The sequence below is a fragment of the Strix uralensis genome, chromosome 10 (genome assembly GCF_047716275.1).
Source record: "Strix uralensis isolate ZFMK-TIS-50842 chromosome 10, bStrUra1, whole genome shotgun sequence".
NCBI lineage: Eukaryota > Metazoa > Chordata > Aves > Strigiformes > Strigidae > Strix > Strix uralensis.
Genome location: NC_133981.1, coordinates 4,041,289 through 4,062,160, shown reverse-complemented (window position 1 = coordinate 4,062,160; position 20,872 = coordinate 4,041,289). Strand labels below are relative to the sequence as shown.

Sequence of the window (20,872 nt, the reverse complement as noted above, 5' to 3'; positions counted from 1 at the left end):
TTTGCTGAAAGTTTAAGGGCACAAAAAGTGTGGAATCAGGCTTTGTGCACTGAAACTTCCCATGTTTGATTTCTAAGTGGCCACAGATGCCCACCTGCCTGGCAGGGTAAGACCCACAAAGCTAAGGAAACACGTTGCCCTTGGATTTAATTTAAAAACTCAGTTTTGAACTGAAAGGTAATCCTCGCACTAGCAAGCTCACGTCATGATTTTTAAACATTTTTAAAGTGTTTAGCAGCAACCAAAGACCACAGATTAAATAGATAAGAAAAAGAGGATGCTTCATACATGTGGGTCACACACACGATGCTCCCGGAGAGCCAGGACTAAAACTGAATGCAGCAAAGCAAATGAAAAGGACTTCTCTGTCTCATTAGCAGTATCCTTAATGGCAGAGACACCAACTTCCCGCTCAGAACAAGGCAGAGGTGGTACTTGGATGCATTTCTCTGACTCCAGATACCTGCTGGGGTTGCCACACTGGGAGGTACACAGCTTTCCGACCCTCCGCACCCTGCAGCAGTGGTGTGGGCAGTTAGCTCATCATTAGGGATGAGGGCTCATTGACTAAACCTGTTCTTCAGGTCAGGTTTCCAAAACATCTTCCCACCTTGTTGCTGCTTATAATAATAATACCTCACTTGTTATCCTGCCATGGTGGGTTGTGTACTTCATTTCCTGGCACAAGCAACACAAACGTAAACGTCTCCACCGAAGAGCGTGGCCTTTGGTGGAACACAAGACCAGAAGACTCAGGCAGGCCTTTGTAAAATGCTTTATCAACCTTTCACAGCTCCAGCCAGGGATGTTTTGATGGGCTCTGCCCCAAGACTGCTTACACTAATCACACACTTCCTTTCACACGCAGATGCCAAAGGCAGTCGTTCATATTATGACAGTTCCTCACATGGAACACAGTGGGACAGACTCAAGATTGCTGGAGATGAAGGCAGCACACACCCCGTGGCAACCTCCCTCTGCCTCCCGGCATGACCCAGCCTGCGAGGCACATCCCTGGTCTCCTGGCTTGCACCCCAAACTGCAGCAAGGGCTGAGGGAAGGGCCATAACTGATCTGGGAAAACCTTGAGCAAGTCAAATCCACAGGAGAGGAGCAGCAAGAGCCCAAGGGGTGCTCTCCTCCCTTCTGAGCAGATTACAAAAAAAAAAAAATAATTAAAAACATTGGGAGAAGAGCAATGTGTCACTTTGGTGACAGAGCAGGAAGTGCAGCCTCCAACGCACAAACAGCTTGAAGTGAAATCAGAAAAATGGCATTTTTTTTTTAAACGCAGAGGCTCCAGCCCTTTCGGCACTGGGAACTGTGGGATTTTACGCCTAGCAGGAGCACAGGCCGCTGCCTGCAGAGGTCAGCTCCGGCACGCCGCCGCCGCGCACACGCAGAAACATCCACGGGACGGGTTGACCTCCGTTGGCCCTGGGGACAAAGTCCCTACAGTGGGGACGCCAGGAGCCACGGCCCAGGCAGGTAGGCAGCACGGCTCCCCGAAGGACGCGTGAGACAAGGTACGTGGGGTTTTTGCGTTTGCACGTAGCGGACGGACACACAGATTTTTCTTACGCAGCTTCACGGAAGAGGCAGCTGGCGGCTGAGCCGTCCCGGTGCTCCAGCGCCAAACCCAGCGCTGCCTGGGACGGCTGACGGGCAGGTCTGGGTTACTCCAGTCTTGTGTACTTAGCACGCTGCTTTCAGGCTTTTCTCCCTTCCAGGACAATAAGACACCTTGAATTAAAGGTCTGAATATCAGAAAAGCAGGAATTAAGAACATATTAGTAAGAGTTTCCACACTTTCAATGTCTTATAAAACAGTTCAGAAAGGCAGGCAGCCTCTTCAAGAGAAAATCTGCTTTATTTTCCACACCCCACGCTTTTTTTTTTTTTTTTTTTTTAATTAGTATCCTGTGACAAATCCTGCTAACACAGGAATTACAAGGTTAGGAGTTAATGTAAAGCTGAGCCCCATGGGAAGCAGGACGGAGGCAGCACAGGCAGAGCTGCCAGCGCCTGCCAGCTCAGATCCGGCAGCCTCGGAGCAGGCACCTGTGGGCTGGGCAGCAGCAGCAGCGCCCACCATCAGGGTGGGGAACAGGCCAGGGCCAGAAACTTGCTTAAGCATTAACACATAGTTGTGGGATATTGCAGCAGTAACTTCTCATAAAATATTGGGGACAGACTGGTGAAAGAAGAAGACTTTATGTTTAAAAAAGTATCATAAACTCTGCATTTTGAGCTCTTAAACATGCCCTAAATTCTCATTGTCCGTGTCATTGCAATGAGGACAAGACAGTGCCTAAATATCCATGCAACCCCTGTGCAGGTACAATATCTTGGCCAACCTACTGAAACCTCTCCTCTCTGCACCCAACACCTTCATATCAACCACCCACTGAAGGGGTGCCAGTCCCCAACAAGCCCCATCCCTTCCCAGAGGAGCTCAGCTTCCAGGATGGCTCTGCCTGAGCCCAGCAAGTACTCGCAGGGCTCAGTCCTTGGCAGCGTGAATCCTGACCTCGCCAGTGAGAGGCAAACAGCCTCCTTCAGCGTGGAAAAACTCACAGTCTGGCTGGATGGCGGCGAGGAGCACACTCAGAGACGGCGGGCAGTGGGTGAGTGGGAGGCCCCTGGCTGCGGGCGGGTACAGAGCATGCCTACATCCCTGCTGTTTCTGCCTCTCCTTTGCAGCATGGTGGGTTTTGTACTCCTGGGTATTTGCTTATTGCCAGTCTCTTAAAAAAGTGGGAGCATGGAGATTGAGTCCCCCGTGACTGTAAATCAACACGACTCCTCTGCAGTCCCCTCCTGCTGTCTGAAAGCTTTTCCCCTTTCCTGCTCCCATCCCTGGTATCTCTGGCAAGACCGGTTAAACTGGAATAAAAGGTCTGAGGGTCACACAGGTGAGCATCTCTGTGCGAGGGGGATGCACTGCTGCGCAGTGATGCACGCCACGCGTGAACCACAGTCCCAGTGACCCTCCTCGGCACATCAGGCTCATCCAGGTGGTGAATTCCTTGCGTGGATTGGCTCAGCCAGGGCTGAGCTGCTCTCACTCCTGATGGGTGTGCCATGACTGTGTGCTCAGAAAGAACAGAGAAAAAAAAAAAAAATCTTTTTTTGTCTCTGTAACTACATCCATATTATACCCTTGTCAGATGAAAACAGCACAGGCCACTGGGATCACATGCTTCACAGTGCAGCTGGAGTTCAGTACAACCTTAAACGTGAATGGACTCAAGGTTTCAAGGCAAAAAGGGAGCAGCGAGAGTGTTCAGGCTGACACAGAAAGAGTGAGCCCAAGAGTTGCTCCGCAACACTGCGAAGGGCTGGTGTCAAGCGGGACACCCAGCAGCTCCAGCCGTTAGTCACCCCTCTGGGCAAAATCTGGCTAAGCACAGCTCTTGCTGCCATCACATGTGGGAACAGCAATTAGAGACACTTGGATCCATAGCATTTTCTGCCTGAGGCACAAAGTCACCTCCAACACCCTGACCAGGACAGTGCCTTACCCAGCAGGGTCACTATTTCCATTCAACTGACGCCTCTCAGACCTGCTCGGTTCCCCCGCCCTCCTCCTTCCCCAAACCCCCTGCTCTTCAGAGTTAGGTGTGACAGCCATCAGAGCTAATACTGGCAAAATAAAAGGTGCCTGCAGTCACCCTAAAAAGTCACAACGTCAGTATCCATGACCCCTGCTCCTCCCAAGCAGGGCTTGAGGCGCTGCCCACACCTCCCCAGTCCCAGGAGAACCAACTCTTCTGTGTTGCTTTGCAGTCGAAGCTATCGAACGCGACCCTGTATTTAGCAGAGAAAATCAGTATTTCCAGAGCCAGAATGAGAGGTACGAAGCAGCAGTCAGAAAAGCTGTTCACCTCCAGAAAAAGATGCACGAGATGGGATGGACTGAGAGTGGACCTGAATTTAAGTACATTTACAGGTGATTTTTATTTATTTTTGTAAATGTACAACTAATTTTTTGTTAAAAGTTTTGTATGCCAACAAGAATCGGCTTTAGCAAAGGCTGGGAGAGGCCAACAGTTGACAGATAAGGTTTTGATACAAACGTGCCACCGGTTTTTACTTTAGCAGCATGCTCGGGAAAAGGGAAAATGATGATGGACGGCAGGGAGCTTCTCAAAGAGTAGCACATGGGTACAGTGTGATAGATCACAGCAGTTCACATCCTTGATGCGATATATCCACTTCAGCAAGCTCCTTACCTGTGCTACAGCTTGCATACCTCTCCTCAGTCATTTTTAAACATAGAGCCAGAATTTGAAGTGGTGCTGTTTCAATTACATTACTGACTTCCAGATAAATTAAAGATGACATTTTGTCTATCTAGAAAAAACATATTGTATTAAAAAAAAAACCCAAAACACCACACCAAAAAACTCACAACCTTAGTTTGTAGGTAAATGGAATAAAATATTTCTCACAATTCTTTCCTTAAAAGCATTTTCTTAACACTGCATGGCATTGAGCTCCACATTTTAATTGCTTGTGGTGTGCTGTTGCCCGGCGCACACTGTCGATTTGGTGGGGTTACATACCCAGTAAGAAGGTGCAAGTTCAAAAGTGGCATTCAAAAGGGCAATGCCTGCACTTTACAAACCACCGCTGACGCTCAAAGTCACTTTCCCATATTTCATCATGTGAAAGATTATAGTTTTTTATGCTAAGCTCTTCACCACCTACAGTGAGTGGGACTGATCAAGGGGGAAATCCTCCATCAAGAGCTCTTGGACCTGAATATTATATTCCCAATAAAAAGCAGGTCTCCACTCCTCCCTCAGAAGAAAAAAATAATCCTGAAGATTTTAAAAACCTGATAAAACTCAACCATCTCTCCCACCTGGGCTTGCTTTTTATCAAGCTCCCTGACACCAAGGGCTTCGGCAGGGCCAGCCCTGTGCTAGCCCATTTTGCGGGATGAAGAGCACCGTCTGCCTCACAGGACAGCTCTCCTCTGATCAAACACCAAGTGAGCACCAAGCTCTTACTGACAAAGTCCTGGTGCCTCCTGGTGCCAGCCACGCTGAATCCCTTGCACACATTTAAAAGCCAGCTTTCCTAAACTGCAGTTAAAGTAATATTATTTCTGGATGGGCTGCCAAGGGTTCATTAAGTCTTTTCCTGTTAATCAAAGCAATTTCCCTTTTGCTTCTTTGCTCATATTTTTCCCCCCACTTTTTCAGCTTGACTGATTCTCTCTCAGGGCCAGTATAAAAGAAAGGTCGTAGTCATTTGTTAACAATAAAAGGTATCTAGAATGAGATGCTCACTAGAGCACTGCAGTAAAGCAATATGCTAACAGCCATACAAGCTACTGAGAACAGCAGAGCCACTTATTTTTACATGTGAGAGCACATGTACTTTTATCCATGAGGTGATTCAACCGTATTCTGAGGAATCCCAGGAAGGGGGACTATCTTCCTCATATTTTCTCAGGATTTCTCACACACAGAAAAAACTTAAAACCAAATGAGTTCCTGATTTGTAAAAAACAAATGAATTCCTGATTTGTACCACAAATATTACTGTACCCAAGTTCCCATACAGAGCTACTGGAATAGTGTTTTTTGGGATGTATGCAGCCCTATCAGCTGGTTATGGCAAAGGACCTGATCAGACAATAAACCAGCTGTTACAAGGATGTATTTGAATTTTGCCACAAGAAAAATAATCTCAAGTCAGGCCAAATCTCCATGCACCCCAGTATTTTTCACTGACAGTGACTGACAGCAAACACTCAGGGAATAGTACAGAAACAAACCCAACATGCCGAGAATGGGAATGGGAATGTTCAGGAAATCCAGGTCTCAGATGCCTACATATGTAATTCAGTCTAACGTGAAGTGCCAGGGTTTTGGGGTAGGGTGGTGGGGTTTTTTTAGCTCAGCCTTAAAATGTGACTTAAAAAAATCCTATGAAGTAAAATAAAGATACAAAGGGTTCACAAGCTGTCAGAGTCACAGGAGCCTTGGAGCCGGGCTGGGTATTTTGGCGCTCAGAATGTGCTACTCGGAACAGGTAATTCCTCCAAGAGCAAGTGAAATAATGAGCTAACAATACTTAAGCAAACTACCTTATGAAAGAAGTAACAAAAGCAGCTTGGAAGAGCACCCTTCCTGCAATACTGTGTTGATACTGGACGTTGGGTAAGGTATGACAACACGGCAATCAAAAGGCAGCAGGTGGTACTGTCTGGTGAGCAACACAGTGTCACTGCCTCATTCATCACAGTCCTGGAACTTCATCTGTGTAAAAATACCCCTTGTGCCATCTCTGCAGGGCAGTGTCAGGAGACATCGCATTTCTCCTTCACCGCATCTTCATAAGAAGTATTTCGGTGCTGGGCTCCGACAAACAGATTGCCAAATGGATTCCTCTTGCCACCCAGCATAAGCTTATTGGAAGCTACGCCCAGACTGAACTGGGGCACGGTAAGGCTGCAAAGAAAATGCCTCCAGAGGACAAAAGGCTCTGGCCCAGAGTCTCATGGCAATTTGAGTTCAAGCTGTCCATGCTTCACTGGGGCAGGGCTGGCTGTGGGGCAAAATGTCACCTGTGTGTTAGAGGTTGATGTCCACAGTGTTCCTCTGCAAGCTGGAGATGCGCTGGCTTTGGGTTTGCCAATGTGGAAAAAATAACAGGAGCGAGGGTGAAAGCTCATGGTTAGATAGTCGGCAGTCACCATCTGTGGAAGAAATCAGCCAGGCAGCTTGTCCAAGCTGATGGCTGTCACCATAAACCAGGCTCAAAAGATCTTTGCAGGACATGGTGTGGGGTCACTGGGAGCATCGTCCCATGAGTCTTGTGAGGAGGGTAAACCACAAAACCCTGGTAATACCTACACCAGCCTCCAGGGATCCTCTGCTTTCTCCATCCTTGCAATATACCTGGAGATATAAATTTCTTTTTTTTTTTTTTTTTTTTTTTTAAAGGAACTTATCTTCAGGGTTTGGAAACAACAGCAGTCTTTGATATCACTACACAGGAGTTTATACTGAACACACCGAAGATTTCTGCCATGAAGTGGTGGCCTGGAGACAGTAAGTACCACACGAAATATTTTGGTTTTCCTCATTTGCCTCCTTCAGTTATTCTGTCTGCCCTGCACAAGCTCAGGGTTTGAGGGCCCAGGTGCTAGAAGAGGACTTCAGTAAGAGATGCACATACCGAGAGGCAAGTAAGAGACCAAAGGGTTTTGTACAAGTTCAAAGGCCAGAGGGGGGCCACCATCATCTATCAAAAGCTCTTGGGTGGCAGGGCTGGAGAACTTCACTCAGGAAAACTCCTGCCTCTGCAGGAATCAATCTTCTCTTCTTTGTAAATAATACTCAGGTGACCAAAACCTGCAGGGAGGTCATCAGCATAAAGGATTCAAGTTATCAGCCAGTCTCAGCATAAAGGATTCAAGTATGAAATTCATGACTCCCTTCAGGAAGGTATTTCACAGAAAATAACTGGAGTTACTCTAACAGTCACAGCACTTCCCACTCCCTCAGCACTGCATGAACTTTAACTACTTATTTTTTCTCATCTGCTGATGCAAACTGTTCATCCAAGCCTCATGGGCAGTGACAGAGGCAGAAAGATAACGCAACTTGTGAGAGGCAAGAGCAGGCTCAGAGCACAGATTTAGGCAATCTCCAGCTTCCAGGATCTGTGGATCACACCTGCGCTGACCTATATGTTAGCGAGACCTAACACACCATCAGCACTGACTGCTGGTAACTGTGGAAGTGTTTGTACTGTACCTTGTCTTAAGGGAAGGTTTTTCTTCTCGCAGTGGGAAGGTCAGCGACCCACACAGTGGTCTTTGCTCAGCTGTACATCAACGGGAAGTGCTACGGCGTGCATCCCTTCATCGTGCAGATACGCAGCCTTCGGGACCATTCGCTCTGCCCAGGTAAACGACCCCACACGTGGCAGCACTTGTGCAGGTGCTCTGCCTATTTTTTCCTTAAATGTTTTCTAAAACATTGGGCCCAGGGAGAGTTATAATTGCCAAAACCAAACTAAGACAGATACCCAAGACATAGTTATCATTAACCCCAACCTTTTTATTTAAAGGAAGATTTAATGTATCCTCAGGCATATCCAGACCAAGCCTTTTCTTAACCAGAAGCCTGGGCTGCTCTGACCACCCCTGCATTAACAACTCAATTCTGACCCTGGTCAACACAGGTAACAGATCAAACAAACTACCACAAGGCATTCGAATGCCTGTCTCATCCCTCAGGCAAGAACACCCATGCTGGGGAAGAAGCAGAGCTGATCATGCGTTTCCTTTGAGATCTCCAGCCTGACACAAAATTGGGAGGAAAAAAGTTCAAGTGGAAGTAAGCAGGCTATGTTTTCTCTCACTGCAGGCATAACTGCAGGAGACATTGGTCCCAAAATGAATTTTGAGAATGTTGACAATGGCTACCTCATGCTGCAGAACGTGCGTGTCCCCAGAGAGAACATGCTGAACAAGTTTTGCGAGGTATGTATGGACTCACACCACAGACTCGCCCATCAGACTCTCACTGCATAGCCAGAGAGATGATGGGGACCTGCCCAAATTTAGGACAAAAACCTTCCTTTGAGGTGTCTGCTAGTCTGTGTGGTTTTATCAAGGGCAGAAGTTACCTGAATCCTAAATGAAACTTGGCGTCAGCAATTCCACATTCAGAGGTTGGGGATCACGGGGCAGGCAGAACCTACCTGAGCCAGAAGCAGTAAGAGTTTGTCTCTTCAAATGGATAAGTTTCATCCATCATACATAAAAATATTTAGTTTTGCATTCAGTGAAGGATTTCGATGGCCATTTTATTCTATGCATAGAGATTACACAACCATCCTAGTACTGAAGTATTGAAGAAGGTGGCATCTAACATCCTCTCTCTGCTCCAGGTTCAACCAGATGGCACCTACGTAAGACAGGGATCACAGAAGATTAATTATTTCACAATGACTACAGTGCGCATTTCCCTCATTTCAGATGAAGTTATAATACCTCTAATGAAAGCTTGCACCATTGCCATCCGATACTCTGTGGTTCGCCGGCAGTCCAAGTTAAAGCCTGGGTAATGCCACACAAGTCCGCAGGGGTGGGAAGGGGACCGTACACCATGTTCCCCTGCACCAGTCTGGATTTCTACTTTTCATCTTATCTTTCAGCACATCACTGGCTTATTTCCTGGCCCAGATAGGGGATTACAAACATGCTTCCCCGTTATTTACATTAACGAGCTTCAGTCAAAGTACAAGAGAATGTTTACAGTTCTTTCCAAGATAAGTTTCAAAGTTTGAATAGCTCAGCAGTTCACACAGGCAACTTATTTTTCTTATAACTGGCCTTCCCCTGTAATCCCATAACTCAGCAGAATCCAGACAAAGCAGACAAGTTGCTGGTTCTTATTCCATAGCATCCTACTAGTGGGCACAACATTAAAACACCTTCCAACATCCACAATTCCAATATCACACTTCACAAGACTGAATGTTATTAGTCTGGTGAGAATCCCTGTAATTTTTAAACAGATCTTTTCATTTGAATGGATTTCAACAGTTCCCACTTCGATCTCCTTTCAAAAGCAAGAAGATTCTAATGAGAACGTGGTTTGGTTCAAACGCAAACCAAACACAAGAGCACAGCATGCTGAACTATTGTAATAACCAGTTCCATCATGTGAAGTCCTAAGTGTACTAACCACAGCAAAAGTGGTAAAGAGCACCCAAAAAAAAAAAAAAAAGCTCAGAAAGCTTAAAATAATTTAGACTCAAATATTTTCAGAGAAACCTATCTACACCCAGGGCCACAAAAATCCAGTTTTTCAGGGTACAGTGCCACCACCTCCCCTATAACATCTAACAACTTGCTGTTATTGAAGGCTTCATCCTCATCCTCTCCCGCAGCCCCTGTCCCCCATCCGTACAGACCGATCACCCAGAGCCTTTCCTTTTCTACTCTGTTAGGCTGGTTCACCAACACAGCAGAAAAATCATTTTTTTCCTTATCGGGCTTGTTTTTCTAACAGCTTGGCAAGCTGGGCTGCTTTGCTGTCATGACATCAGCTCCGTCCTGTTCACATACTGCTTCTTGGTCATGAAAAATGCCATTTTCCATTATGCAATAGGTAAACTAACAGTAGCTATGCCCGTGTCTGCACTTTCCCTACTTCATCAGTTGTCTTCCAACAGGGAACAAGAAGCAAAAATCCTTGACTACCAGACTCAGCAAGAGAAATTGCTGCCCCAGTTGGCAACAGCCTATGCCTTTCATTTCATCAACGACTACCTGCAGGAGCTATTCAACAGGGTGTACGGAGAGATCCGGAAGAAGAACTTCAACACGCTGCCAGAGGTGAGTTGCAGCAGGATTAGCTTGTACAGCACTTCTCATCTCTAAATATCAAAGTATTTTAGCAAATGGAACAAGCATTCCTCTCACTTCTAGATAACTGGAGAAAGAGGAAGCACTAAGAGATCAGATGGCATGTCCTAGGTCCACAACCAGTCAGCAACAGCATTTACTTTACCGCCCCAAATTTTTTGTTTTGGGAACTATTGCAGAGTGAAAAGTCCTTGAAAAGCACGTCTGTTTGATAAAAAACTCATTCCAGGTAGCTGGTGGCACAAATTGTTATTTCACAAGTTCATCTACAAATGCACATGCAAATATTCACTTCTGAGCCAAAATTAAAAACATGACTTTTTTAGATAGAACATAAGATTTTGCAACTAGGAGCATGAAATGAAAACACACTCTGAACAAGGGTGGCCAAAGCCACTGCTGGTTGAGAGAAACCCAAAGATGCATAAACTGACCACAGCGTGCCCAGAACGAGGGTGTGCAGCGTCCCAGGCAGCAACCAAAGGCCAAGCTCAGGGAGCTGGGTGCTACACCAGCATGCAAAGGAGGATCTGACAGGGATTGCATGCCCAGAAACTGCACAAAATTTAAAAAGTTATTCTGACGATTGCTTTAGAACACTTTGACCCTTAATCCAGCTTGCCTTTTTTTTTTTTTTTTTTTTTTTTTAAAACAGCTCCATGCATTTTCTTCAGGCTTTAAAGCCATGGTTACTCAGTACAGCACTTCAGCAGTGCAGATCTGCCTCCAGGCATGTGGCGGACATGGTTACTCCTCGCTGAGTGGACTCCCTTCCTTGTATACTAGAATAATTGCCTCTTGTATTTATGAAGGGGAAAACACCATTTTGCTCCTGCAAACTGCCAGGTAACAATTCAAATCTGTTCATCTAAAAGCCTGCCCCCTCATTTATTCAACCTCTACCACTTCTTCTCCAAAACCAGTAAAACCAGCTACTCCTTTCTCACAGCACCTTCTAAAAATACAGCTCAGGATATAAACTATTCACGTCTTCTGTCTAACAGGCATGGAGGTGTGTGGGAATTGGATTATCTCTTCTATTTTTGGTTTTGGGACATATGCAGGTGCTGTTCTGCATAACCTCATTTTCCTCTTTGTCTAGTAGCGCAGCAAAGGCATCACTATACAAGTTTTGGCGTTTATTTTTTAAGCAGCCAATGTAACACTATATCGGTAAAGTGAGGTTGATTGAGAAGGCAGTTGTTGGATGCTGAAAGCAGATGAGTCATGCTCCAAGAACACCACTTTCCTCTGAACACGCAGACTGATGATTATCCAGAGTAGATGAAATACAGCAGAAAGAAACCACAGCTGCTTGAAGTTTTAATAACATGTGTTTTTACTAGAAGGAGAAAACCAGTACACTTCCCAGGGACAGAGGTGCTACCACATAGCTCTGTGCTTGCAAGCAGACACTTCTGCATTCATTACTGCCTCTTCTTGCAAGATCAATAGCAAGGTCAAGAGAAATGCTGTAGCCTTTTACTTCCAGACCTAGTCAGTCTAGGTCATAGCAGAGATGCCAGAAAAATAAGGGAGTGGGGAATTCTCCTCGGACACATGTTTAGCTCCAAGGGTCTCATGTTTGTTAACAATGTGACACTGTGTTGGGGATCACAGAGGGTAAGACCAAACCACCATTAAGACTCCCAGAGCATTAAGACTCAGGCTGCAAAGTTGATAAAGTATCTAATCACCACGCTGCTGAGACTGCTAATGGCCACAGCAAGTTTCTTCCAAAAATTCATCACTACAGATCACTGTAGTATTAAATATGGTAGAGAGGCAACCCCTGAGACTCAACATAATCAGTTTATTACAAATAACATGCAAAACTAAAGGTCATTACTTGAACAAGTCCATTCCAGACCACTGATGGGATGGGTCACACCTTGCTGCTCCTCACCCAAGCCCACTTTACTTTTCGCATGACCGTTTGCTACGTAGGGATCACAACCATACCCTGCTCTGACTGTTACCCTCTTCCCAGGTTCCTGATTAAGTGCTTCAGGGCAGCTAGTGCTGGCCAGCCTGTTCCACCATCTGTCACCTATCTGGCTGCAGTGAAACCTGGGAAGTGTCCAGCCAAGAACAAGTGGGAGTTTCTCAGTCCCGATATTTACACTGAGGCCTATCAACACATGGCAGCCAGGTCAGTACAGAGGATGGGAAATGGGGTTTCTCTTTGACATCAGAAATGTGTTAAGAGCTCAGCTTCTTCCTTGCTTTAAAGGGAGGTAAAATAACATAAATTACACAAGAATTGACACCATCTGCTCCTGAAAGAGAAAAGGAAATCTCACACAGGATTAACAGCCACGTCAAATGTTCAATATGAAGCTTTCACATTCAGAACATCAGAAGTCTTTAAGCCACGTGCTACCTAACAACTATATTCCGTAGAGTTGATTCTATGCCGAGCTGATGGCACTATTTAAGTAAATCCCAAACCACATCACTGAGTTGCCATCCAATAAATCCCTGGGCAACTGGACCCTGTGTAATTCTGTACAGAAGATTAAAATTTCACATACTGTGAAACTGATGTTTGTTTTCAGTTAACACCACAGCAAATAGAGCCTCTCAGCTACATATTCAACTACTCAACAGAAATAAAAATGGTATCATGAGTGGTCTCAATATTACGTGCATGGTTACAGGCCATACAGGTGTCATCTCCAAAAACCAGGTAAATAGACAGACAACCCTGCTGTCATTCAAATCAGTGTAAAAACAGAGCCATTCTCCTGAAAGCTTTGGTGTCAATGGGAGCAGGATTTGGATCCCTGTGTAGAAAAGTTGAAACATAATGTAACATCAATCCAATATAATCACAGCTTTAATTTGTTTTGCAAACTCTTCTTACACATGCACAACCCAAGAAAAACTCAGCAGACCACCTGGTAAACTACCCTGGGAGCTGAGAAGGCAGAAACCCTTCAGTACTGGGGTGGTCTGGGTACTCCTCCCAGTTTGTACTTGGATTTTGCATAATCTAAGTTTGCTCATACTGAGTGTAGATAACTACAAATGTCAGCAATGCCATTTTGCTATACGATCACACACGAGTCTGAGTATGAAATGAGTGCATGTGGGCTGCCCTATTCATATACAATATGCTTTTTCAATTTTCCAGACTTGTAAGCAGCACAGCAGCTAAACTACAGGACTTGATTCAGTCTGGAGTCAAAAAGCATGACGCATGGAACCAGTGCACAGTGCAGCTGGCACAGGCTGCAAAGGTTAGCAAAATTTATCTGCTTATTTGACATTTGTCTTTATGACACGATATGCAACAGGAACGGCATGATTAGCTTAAAGTCTCGGCGCTGTTTACTGTTTTCTGTTAGCATCCAAGGGATACCACAAAGACCAGGGCACCACTGTGGTCTGCATGGTGGAAAAATTGTAGTAAGAAGCAAATCCCCATCTGAAGAATTTGCCACCTGAAAAGACCAGGTAGAAAAAGACTAGAGGGAGCAGAAACGAAAGCGAGGGGAAAAAAAAATAAAATACACTCACAGTTATACTGCCACTACTAGCAGAATCAGACCTCCCATATCCTGCAGCAAGAACCCACCATCTCCAGCTAACACTCATCTTTCTATAAGAATCCAGCGTTTCTGGCTCCCAGAAAGCCTCCTCAAAGCGACCCTTCTGAAAGCTGGTGGAGTCAACAGCAAGGGTGAAATATGTCTGGTATTTCTTACATCTACCGCTCACACAAGGCAAGATAACTGCAAGGATAACAATGAAAAGCAGTGATAAGTGCAATGTTAATTACTACTGAAAGAAAAAAAATCAAATCGAAGTCAAATTAATAAGAGATTCAAATCCAGCTCCCAGTTCACATGGATTAGACAGGCAACCAGCATGCCTTCAGCTGAAGTAGGGCTAGGACAGCACCATTTTTTCCCCAGAACAGGGATTAAGGCAGAACTAAGCAGAAAAGAAAGCAAGAGGGGAGAAAAGCCCTAAATTTAAAAGAAAACCAAAAACAATGATACTTCAGTGTCTCCAAAAAACAAAATTCTTTTTTTGATATGCAATTCCTCTACGATTATGGTGAAGGTCTTCCTTCCTTCCTAAGCTGAGGAAAGGAAGATTTTGAAACAGATTCATGGCTTATTCAATTTTTAATGAAAAATAACTTGCTGTAATCTACTGTTCGGCCTGAGCAAACCCAAATTGAAATGGACTCAGCAAGAAGCCCCCAACAGGGAAAAAGGAAGCCTACACATACCAAACTGTGTGATACTATATTGGTGATTTCATAGTAGGGAACAGCCTCCCTGTAGTCAGTCAATTAGTTGAAGTCCTTGATGAGTCAAACTCCTTCTCAGCAACAGCCGAGAACTTTTCAAAGCCATCAGAAGTGTTGATCAGCTCATACCAGTAAGCACAGTTATAACCCTTCAAAACAAGAACTCGCTGAGTAAGGGAGCAAAGACTTGATCTCAGCAGCAGCATTTTTTGTGGTCACCTGTTTGCCGTGCATCACTCCCCATTTTCAACTACACAAACTCAGTGGAAGCAGCAAGTACGAAATGCTGTAAGCTTGAAAAAGAGCAGAAAAACTGTGTAATTGCCTCAGAAATAAAGGAGACCTCCTATAAACAGAGCGACTTTTTAAAATTACTTTCCCAGTAATTGTTTAAATGTAAGTATCTTTTTAGTGAAATAAAACTGAAGTAAAATGTTCCTATTTGAGATTACCTCTTGAAAAGGCTCTAACCAGCACTCCCCACACAAAACCCTGAACAAGCCATTCCCTCCTGCACCCACTCAAACAGGGGGCCGAGCTCTCCAGACTGAAGAGCAGGGGAGACTGTGTGTCAGAGGAGGAGCTGGAATCCTCTGAGAAGCAAGGAGGAGAACTCAAACACAGGACTAGTCAGAAATAAACTATTTCTGAAGAGCCTAACATATGCAGAGAGCTGGCTGTGGTAGTGTCAGTGGTGACTGTGCTGCTATACTCTTCAGAAAATGGGATCTGGGCCCCCAGAGTTTCTTAGATACTTCAGGGAGAGGAAGAGTCACTCAAACCCCTTGAGTTTCTCCCATAACTTTAAATCTTTGATGGCTTGCTGCCTTCTTGGGGCACTTCTGTATTTACTTCTTATTCCACACCTTCCCCCATGTGACAGCACAGCAGCTCTATGAACTGACGCCTGCCAGTTCTCAGCCAAGTGGATCAGACACCGGGTACAGCTTTGCTGCAGACTCCACACAGGTGATTTGCTTGAGTAGATACGCAGCTTCTCGGGCAGGTTCTGAAGTCCACGTTGGCCTCTACACTGCTTGACGGTGGCAGCATGAAGAGCTGCAGTGCAGGTGTGCTGTGCCTACACCCAGAGCTGGGAGGAGAACTGGACAGCAAGGGAGCAAACCCACGCAGATACCAACACCACCAACCAGTGCAGTAATGTCAGCGTAACAACAGTCACCCCCACAAACAATTAGCCTGCTTCATTTGCTCTGGACTTCAGTTAATACTTCTGTAACTTGAGTGTTAGACACTGGTGTCTGTCCCAGAAATTATCAATTTACTTAAAACCACAAAAGCAAGAGGTAAGTTTGGTTGCTGTTCTCTGACAGATGTTTTCAGAGCTGAAGTCCTACAGACATTGAGCCCCACGTACCGCAAGTCCAAGGTCTTCAACAAAAGAGTTTTCTCCTGTTGATGTATAACCAAGATTCACTTGCTAGGGGTCAACACAAGCACATTCCAATGTGTTTCCATCACACAAACTTTTGGGGGTATTCATCAGAAATATTTAGAATAAGTACTGCCATGATTTCCGAAGTGGTTTTCTAGAGTTTACAAATACCACAGTGCTGACTGTTTACACCCCCAATTCTCTCCTCTACTGTCGCTGTAAGACATGAACGCAAAAAGGCCTGGTCAACCAGCAAACAAAGAATACAGATGGGAAAAGTGCCAGGGAAATAAAAAGGTTTTATATTCTTTGTGAGAACGTTTGAGTCACTTGGCCTACTAAAAGTGTTTTGAGGTGCATTCACTGTTGATTGCAATTATTTTCCAGGCTCACTGCCACTACATCACAGTGAAAAACTTTGCAGAAACTGTGGAAAAACTCAAGACCGAGGCTGGCATCCAGAAGATTATGAAACATCTTTGTGACCTCTTTGCACTGCACGGGATCTTCTCGAATGCAGGAGTTTTCTTGCATGATGGATACGTTTCTGGAGCTCAAATGGACATGATCACAGCATCATACCTGGACCTCCTGGCTGTCATTCGGTGAGCTGCTCTAGCATGAGAGGAGACACACAGATATTCAGTTTGTCCCTGTGATAGATATAAAATGGTGCTGCTGTACCTATGGCAACATCTCCAAAGTCAATTCACCTCACTTGGTTTTTATTTTCATTGCCTGGCAGCACTAGAAATCAACTGAAACATCTACACAGAGCTCATTTTCACAGCAAAACAGACCTAAGTGTCCAGCTCCTCTGCAATCTCTAAATTAAAGTTCTCTAACATGAAATCTTAAATAATAAATTGAGAAATCCTGAACGCTTTCTACCCTTTGCAGTAGAGCGAAAGCAGGAAGGTACATAGTCAGAGCAGCACTGGCAGGAGGCAGCCACAGCAACCGATCATACACCACAAAATCTGCTTAAGCCACAGCTAATACAGCCTACTCTGTTGCCATGGCTGAGTTGCAACCGGTACCCAAACAATCCTGCCTACAGCTAGTTCAGATGCAACTGCTCGACACCACTTATTACTAACTAGGTGAATTCTGAGATATGCTAAGGTTTAAACTTACCACAGCACTCAGGCTTTTTGACAAAAGGTTCATCTTTCACTACTCAGTGCTGTTTGTTAAGAACAGATTAATTTATGGTGCAGAGAAGCGAGTTGCTACTGTATGTAAAATTCTACTTAAGCCACCTGAAGAGAAACAAGAACACATCATAACCAAGAGCTGAAGAGGACTGATCCAAACAACAAGCCTTTTCAGAACTGATGGCAGAATTCAAGTTAAGCGATAAGCTTCACATAACCAAAAGCCTAACATGTGGTCGTCTCCAGAATTCATTACAACTTCTCTGTGTTAGTCCATGCCTTGTTAACAGGATTCAAGAATGGAGTGGGTATTTACCTGGGTAATTAGAGTCAGCTATTTACCATTAGTAGAAAGCATACAAATCCTTCCCAGGCTGTAGCAAAACCCAGCCTTTCCCAAACCCCCAAACAGCCCTTCCCCAAAAGGAACTGGTAGATGCAAATGCCAACATTTGAGCAAACTGCTCTGCATCCCCGTGCCTCAGGCATGGGGTACAGTCAGCATGACTTCTGACACTCAGGACTAGGGGAGGGTGAGGAAAAAGAAACCATCTCTGGCTTAGGAGAAGATGCTGTCATTACATACTTGTCCTTACGCTGTAGCTCTCTGTTGCTGACTGCTGTCAGATTGGCCCCTGGGTACGGTTCAGGGTTGCTTTGTTCTTACAAAGAGAGTAGAAGACCTTGACACCCCATGATGAGGTAATAGAAATATTTAAGAGAAGATGAAGGTTGAAGATCAGCAAAGCACATCAACCAAGTAGCAACCTTCTTCCATTTTGTAAGACAAACACATACAGCATAAGAAAACCAAACCAAAACAAACAAACAAAAAAAAAAGAGAAAAAACAAAAGCAAGAACAGACAGAGCTTGCTGAGAAAACACCTGACATGAGATTGAGTCTTAAATTAGGGACAGACCCCAGGCAATTAGAAAACCCTGCAAGGACCCATTCAACAATACAGACTGCTCAGGGTGTTAGTAGAACATGCCTCTGAGGAATCAAAACAAGCAGGACTTTCCCCAGCGTAGGCAAGGGGAAAAAAACTGGCACACGCGTTTTAGACTGAGGAACTTGGACAACTGACTTACAACTTTAGCTTTGACTTATTTATCTCCCTTACAAAGCAATACCTGCTTCAGTGATACGAATGTCGTTCATCTACTCCTTAGGAAGGATGCTGTTCCACTAGTGGATGCTTTTGACTTCACAGATAAGAGCCTGAACTCTGCGCTTGGCAGTTACGACGGGCAGGTTTACCAACGGCTGTACGAGTGGGCTCAGAAGTCACCAACCAACAAGCAGGTACGGATGCTGGATTACATCCAGGCAACCCTCTGCATTAGCCAGAGCACAAGGTGTTTGCTTTTCTTTTAATAAAAGCGATACAGATAAAAGTAAGTGGAATAAGAGCTTTTAATTCTTAGTATCGCACTGTGAACCTGTGATACTCCAGTTAGGCCACCTATAGTCTTAGCTCAGACATTTAAACCTAATGATGAATTACAGCCCCGGAGTACTAGAGCTTGTACCAGGGAGCTGGACTGTCACGTGCCACCAATGTGGTTTGGGTATTTAAACTTCTATCACTGAGGTAACGTTGTACAAAATAAGCTAAAACAAGTCTGTTTATATAGTTTATATATTATGGAAAAACACTAGATGGCTGCAAAAGCCACTAAGCACAGGATATTTTCCCTATGCTGGTACTTTTACTAGTGCAACACTTGCTTTTTTTAATGATATGTTTAACCAGAAAGAGTATAAATGTTAAATAAGGCAATTTCATCCTTCATGGTCTTCAGCACTTTACTTTCACTTCTTAATTCATCCATATTGTGGAGTAATGTAAAATTCTGCATGATGTAAATAGCTATTGCTCTGTTTGAAAACTCATTTTGCCGTAAGTGTGATTTTTACTGTGGTAATCGTCAGCCCTTTGAAATTCTACAGCTGAACACAAAATATGCCTTCAGCAAACATTCAAGTCCAAGCATATTTTTTGAAGTTAAATAGTATGCTGTCCCATTGGGGATGAGTATTGTGTACTGGTTATGAAGGACAGCACATACTGTAGGGAAAAAGATCTTGCACATAGCTGAAATAGCTGGAGGTTTGGTTTTGGGTTGGTTTTTTTTTTAAAGTAGTCTAGATTTCTGTATTTCAGAGATCATTCTTAAGAAAAAAATTATAGCCTTTGCCTTCTTCTTAATTACCATTAATTCCCTTCCACATCCTCTTTCTGCACAGATGAGCCCAGCCTACGAGAGGTATTTGAAGCCACTTCTTCACAACACACAATCGAAATTATGAAGACCATGATCTAAGGCCACACATTTCCTCCTGTTCTTTGTACAGCACTACATTTTATGAAGCATCAGTAATGACTAATCAGAATTAATAATCAGTTGCAGCAAGTATGAAATAAGATTCTTAGCCATTTGCATTTAATCAGACAGAAGCCAAACAATGCTGAGTGGTACCCACTGCTATGAGGCAATCTAGTCAGAAATAGTCTAGGGTTCACCCTTTTCTAACTTGAAGTGTCCTGACAGCATCAAAACTATGTCATTGGCTTTCTTATTCTTTTTCAAAACCCACTATATGATGATTAAAGAAAATAAAGCACACATTATGAGCTCCCCCTCAGTGTGTTATAACTTTACAGTGCCTTCAAAAAAAAAAAAAAACCAAAACCAAAAAAACTTTACTGAAAAAATCCAAGGAAGGCAAAATTATGGTCCTTCGTTTCTAAGAACAACTTGTTCTCTTAGATCAAGAAGTGTATTAGAAAGTACATCTGTTTGGACAATTAAAATAGCTCTTAACTTGCTCAGCAGTGGCTAATGAAAATTCAGACAAAGCGGATGCCAACTCCAGTCTGCAGAATTTACTTTCCCATTAATTGAGCCACTCATACTGTCTTTCCATAAATCTTGCGCTCCAATAAAGTGTATTATTTGGAATACTGCTTCTCTAATTATTATACTTCATAATTATGGAAAGGGCAGGCTGATCCAGACCAGTCATTAATTTGCCAGTAAATGAACTGTTGCAAGAACATCTTGTGATTATAATTCAATGCCAGTTAACACAGATATTTCTTACCACATGTTGCAGGAAAGAAACAACCACTTTTCCTGAGCTTCATCAGTTCAGCTTTTCTTTCCCCCCCCCTTATAGAAAGAATAAACTTCTTACTGTGTCTTATTACAAAAGTCAAAAACCCTGCAATATATGAAGAGAGGGAGACAAAATATGATGGAGAAATACACCCCTGAGACAGGCCTTTTGAGTGAGAGATGGGATGGAAAGCTCCTGCCTTCAAGAACCAGCAACTACCATAGAAATCCAGACCCCCTCTTACATCCCCAAAGAGCTGTGGTCCGCACAGCCCGGAGAGCAAAGCAGTCATGGTAAGGAACCCTTGTGACAAGAACTTCATGGGAGAACATGACCCATTCATCAAAACAGCTATCAACTCTCTTACTCCCAACACCATTCAAGTTTTGTAACCAGAAATTCTGTTAATAACTATGATAAAGTGCCCAAAATAAGCAGAAACGGCTATACAAAATTGAGTGAAAACACAGAACTCGAGTGCCTTGACTTGAACATCATCACAAACGGCATTCTACAGTTAAAATTATA

The 20,872-nt window shown here is 44.2% G+C and overlaps 1 protein-coding gene and 1 long non-coding RNA gene across 4 annotated transcripts; one reads left to right on the top strand and one right to left on the bottom strand.

The window, feature by feature from the left end:
* Positions 1-1,406: 1,406 nt before the first annotated feature.
* Positions 1,407-20,187, top strand: ACOX2 (acyl-CoA oxidase 2). Of its 3 annotated transcripts, XM_074879110.1 has the most exons (15): positions 1,420-1,526; positions 2,339-2,627; positions 3,790-3,952; positions 6,310-6,461; positions 6,963-7,070; positions 7,811-7,930; positions 8,394-8,509; positions 8,920-9,092; positions 10,210-10,372; positions 11,058-11,248; positions 12,393-12,554; positions 13,539-13,644; positions 16,450-16,667; positions 18,394-18,526; positions 19,472-20,187. In XM_074879110.1, exons 2-15 carry the CDS (start codon positions 2,468-2,470, stop codon positions 19,532-19,534), a joined length of 2,028 nt encoding a protein of 675 aa, XP_074735211.1. In that variant the 5' UTR covers positions 1,420-1,526; positions 2,339-2,467; the 3' UTR covers positions 19,535-20,187. The 3 variants fall into 3 exon arrangements, with proteins under 3 accessions (XP_074735210.1, XP_074735212.1, XP_074735211.1); XM_074879109.1 differs by having other exon boundaries at positions 1,407-2,627; XM_074879111.1 differs by lacking the exons at positions 3,790-3,952; positions 6,310-6,461; positions 6,963-7,070 and having other exon boundaries at positions 1,410-2,627.
* On the bottom strand, positions 8,815-9,187 carry LOC141947720 (uncharacterized). Its single transcript, XR_012630243.1, has 2 exons — positions 9,023-9,187; positions 8,815-8,936 (listed from the first exon to the last, which is right to left on the bottom strand). It is a non-coding gene; the product is annotated as an uncharacterized LOC141947720 (long non-coding RNA).
* Positions 20,188-20,872: the final 685 nt, after the last annotated feature.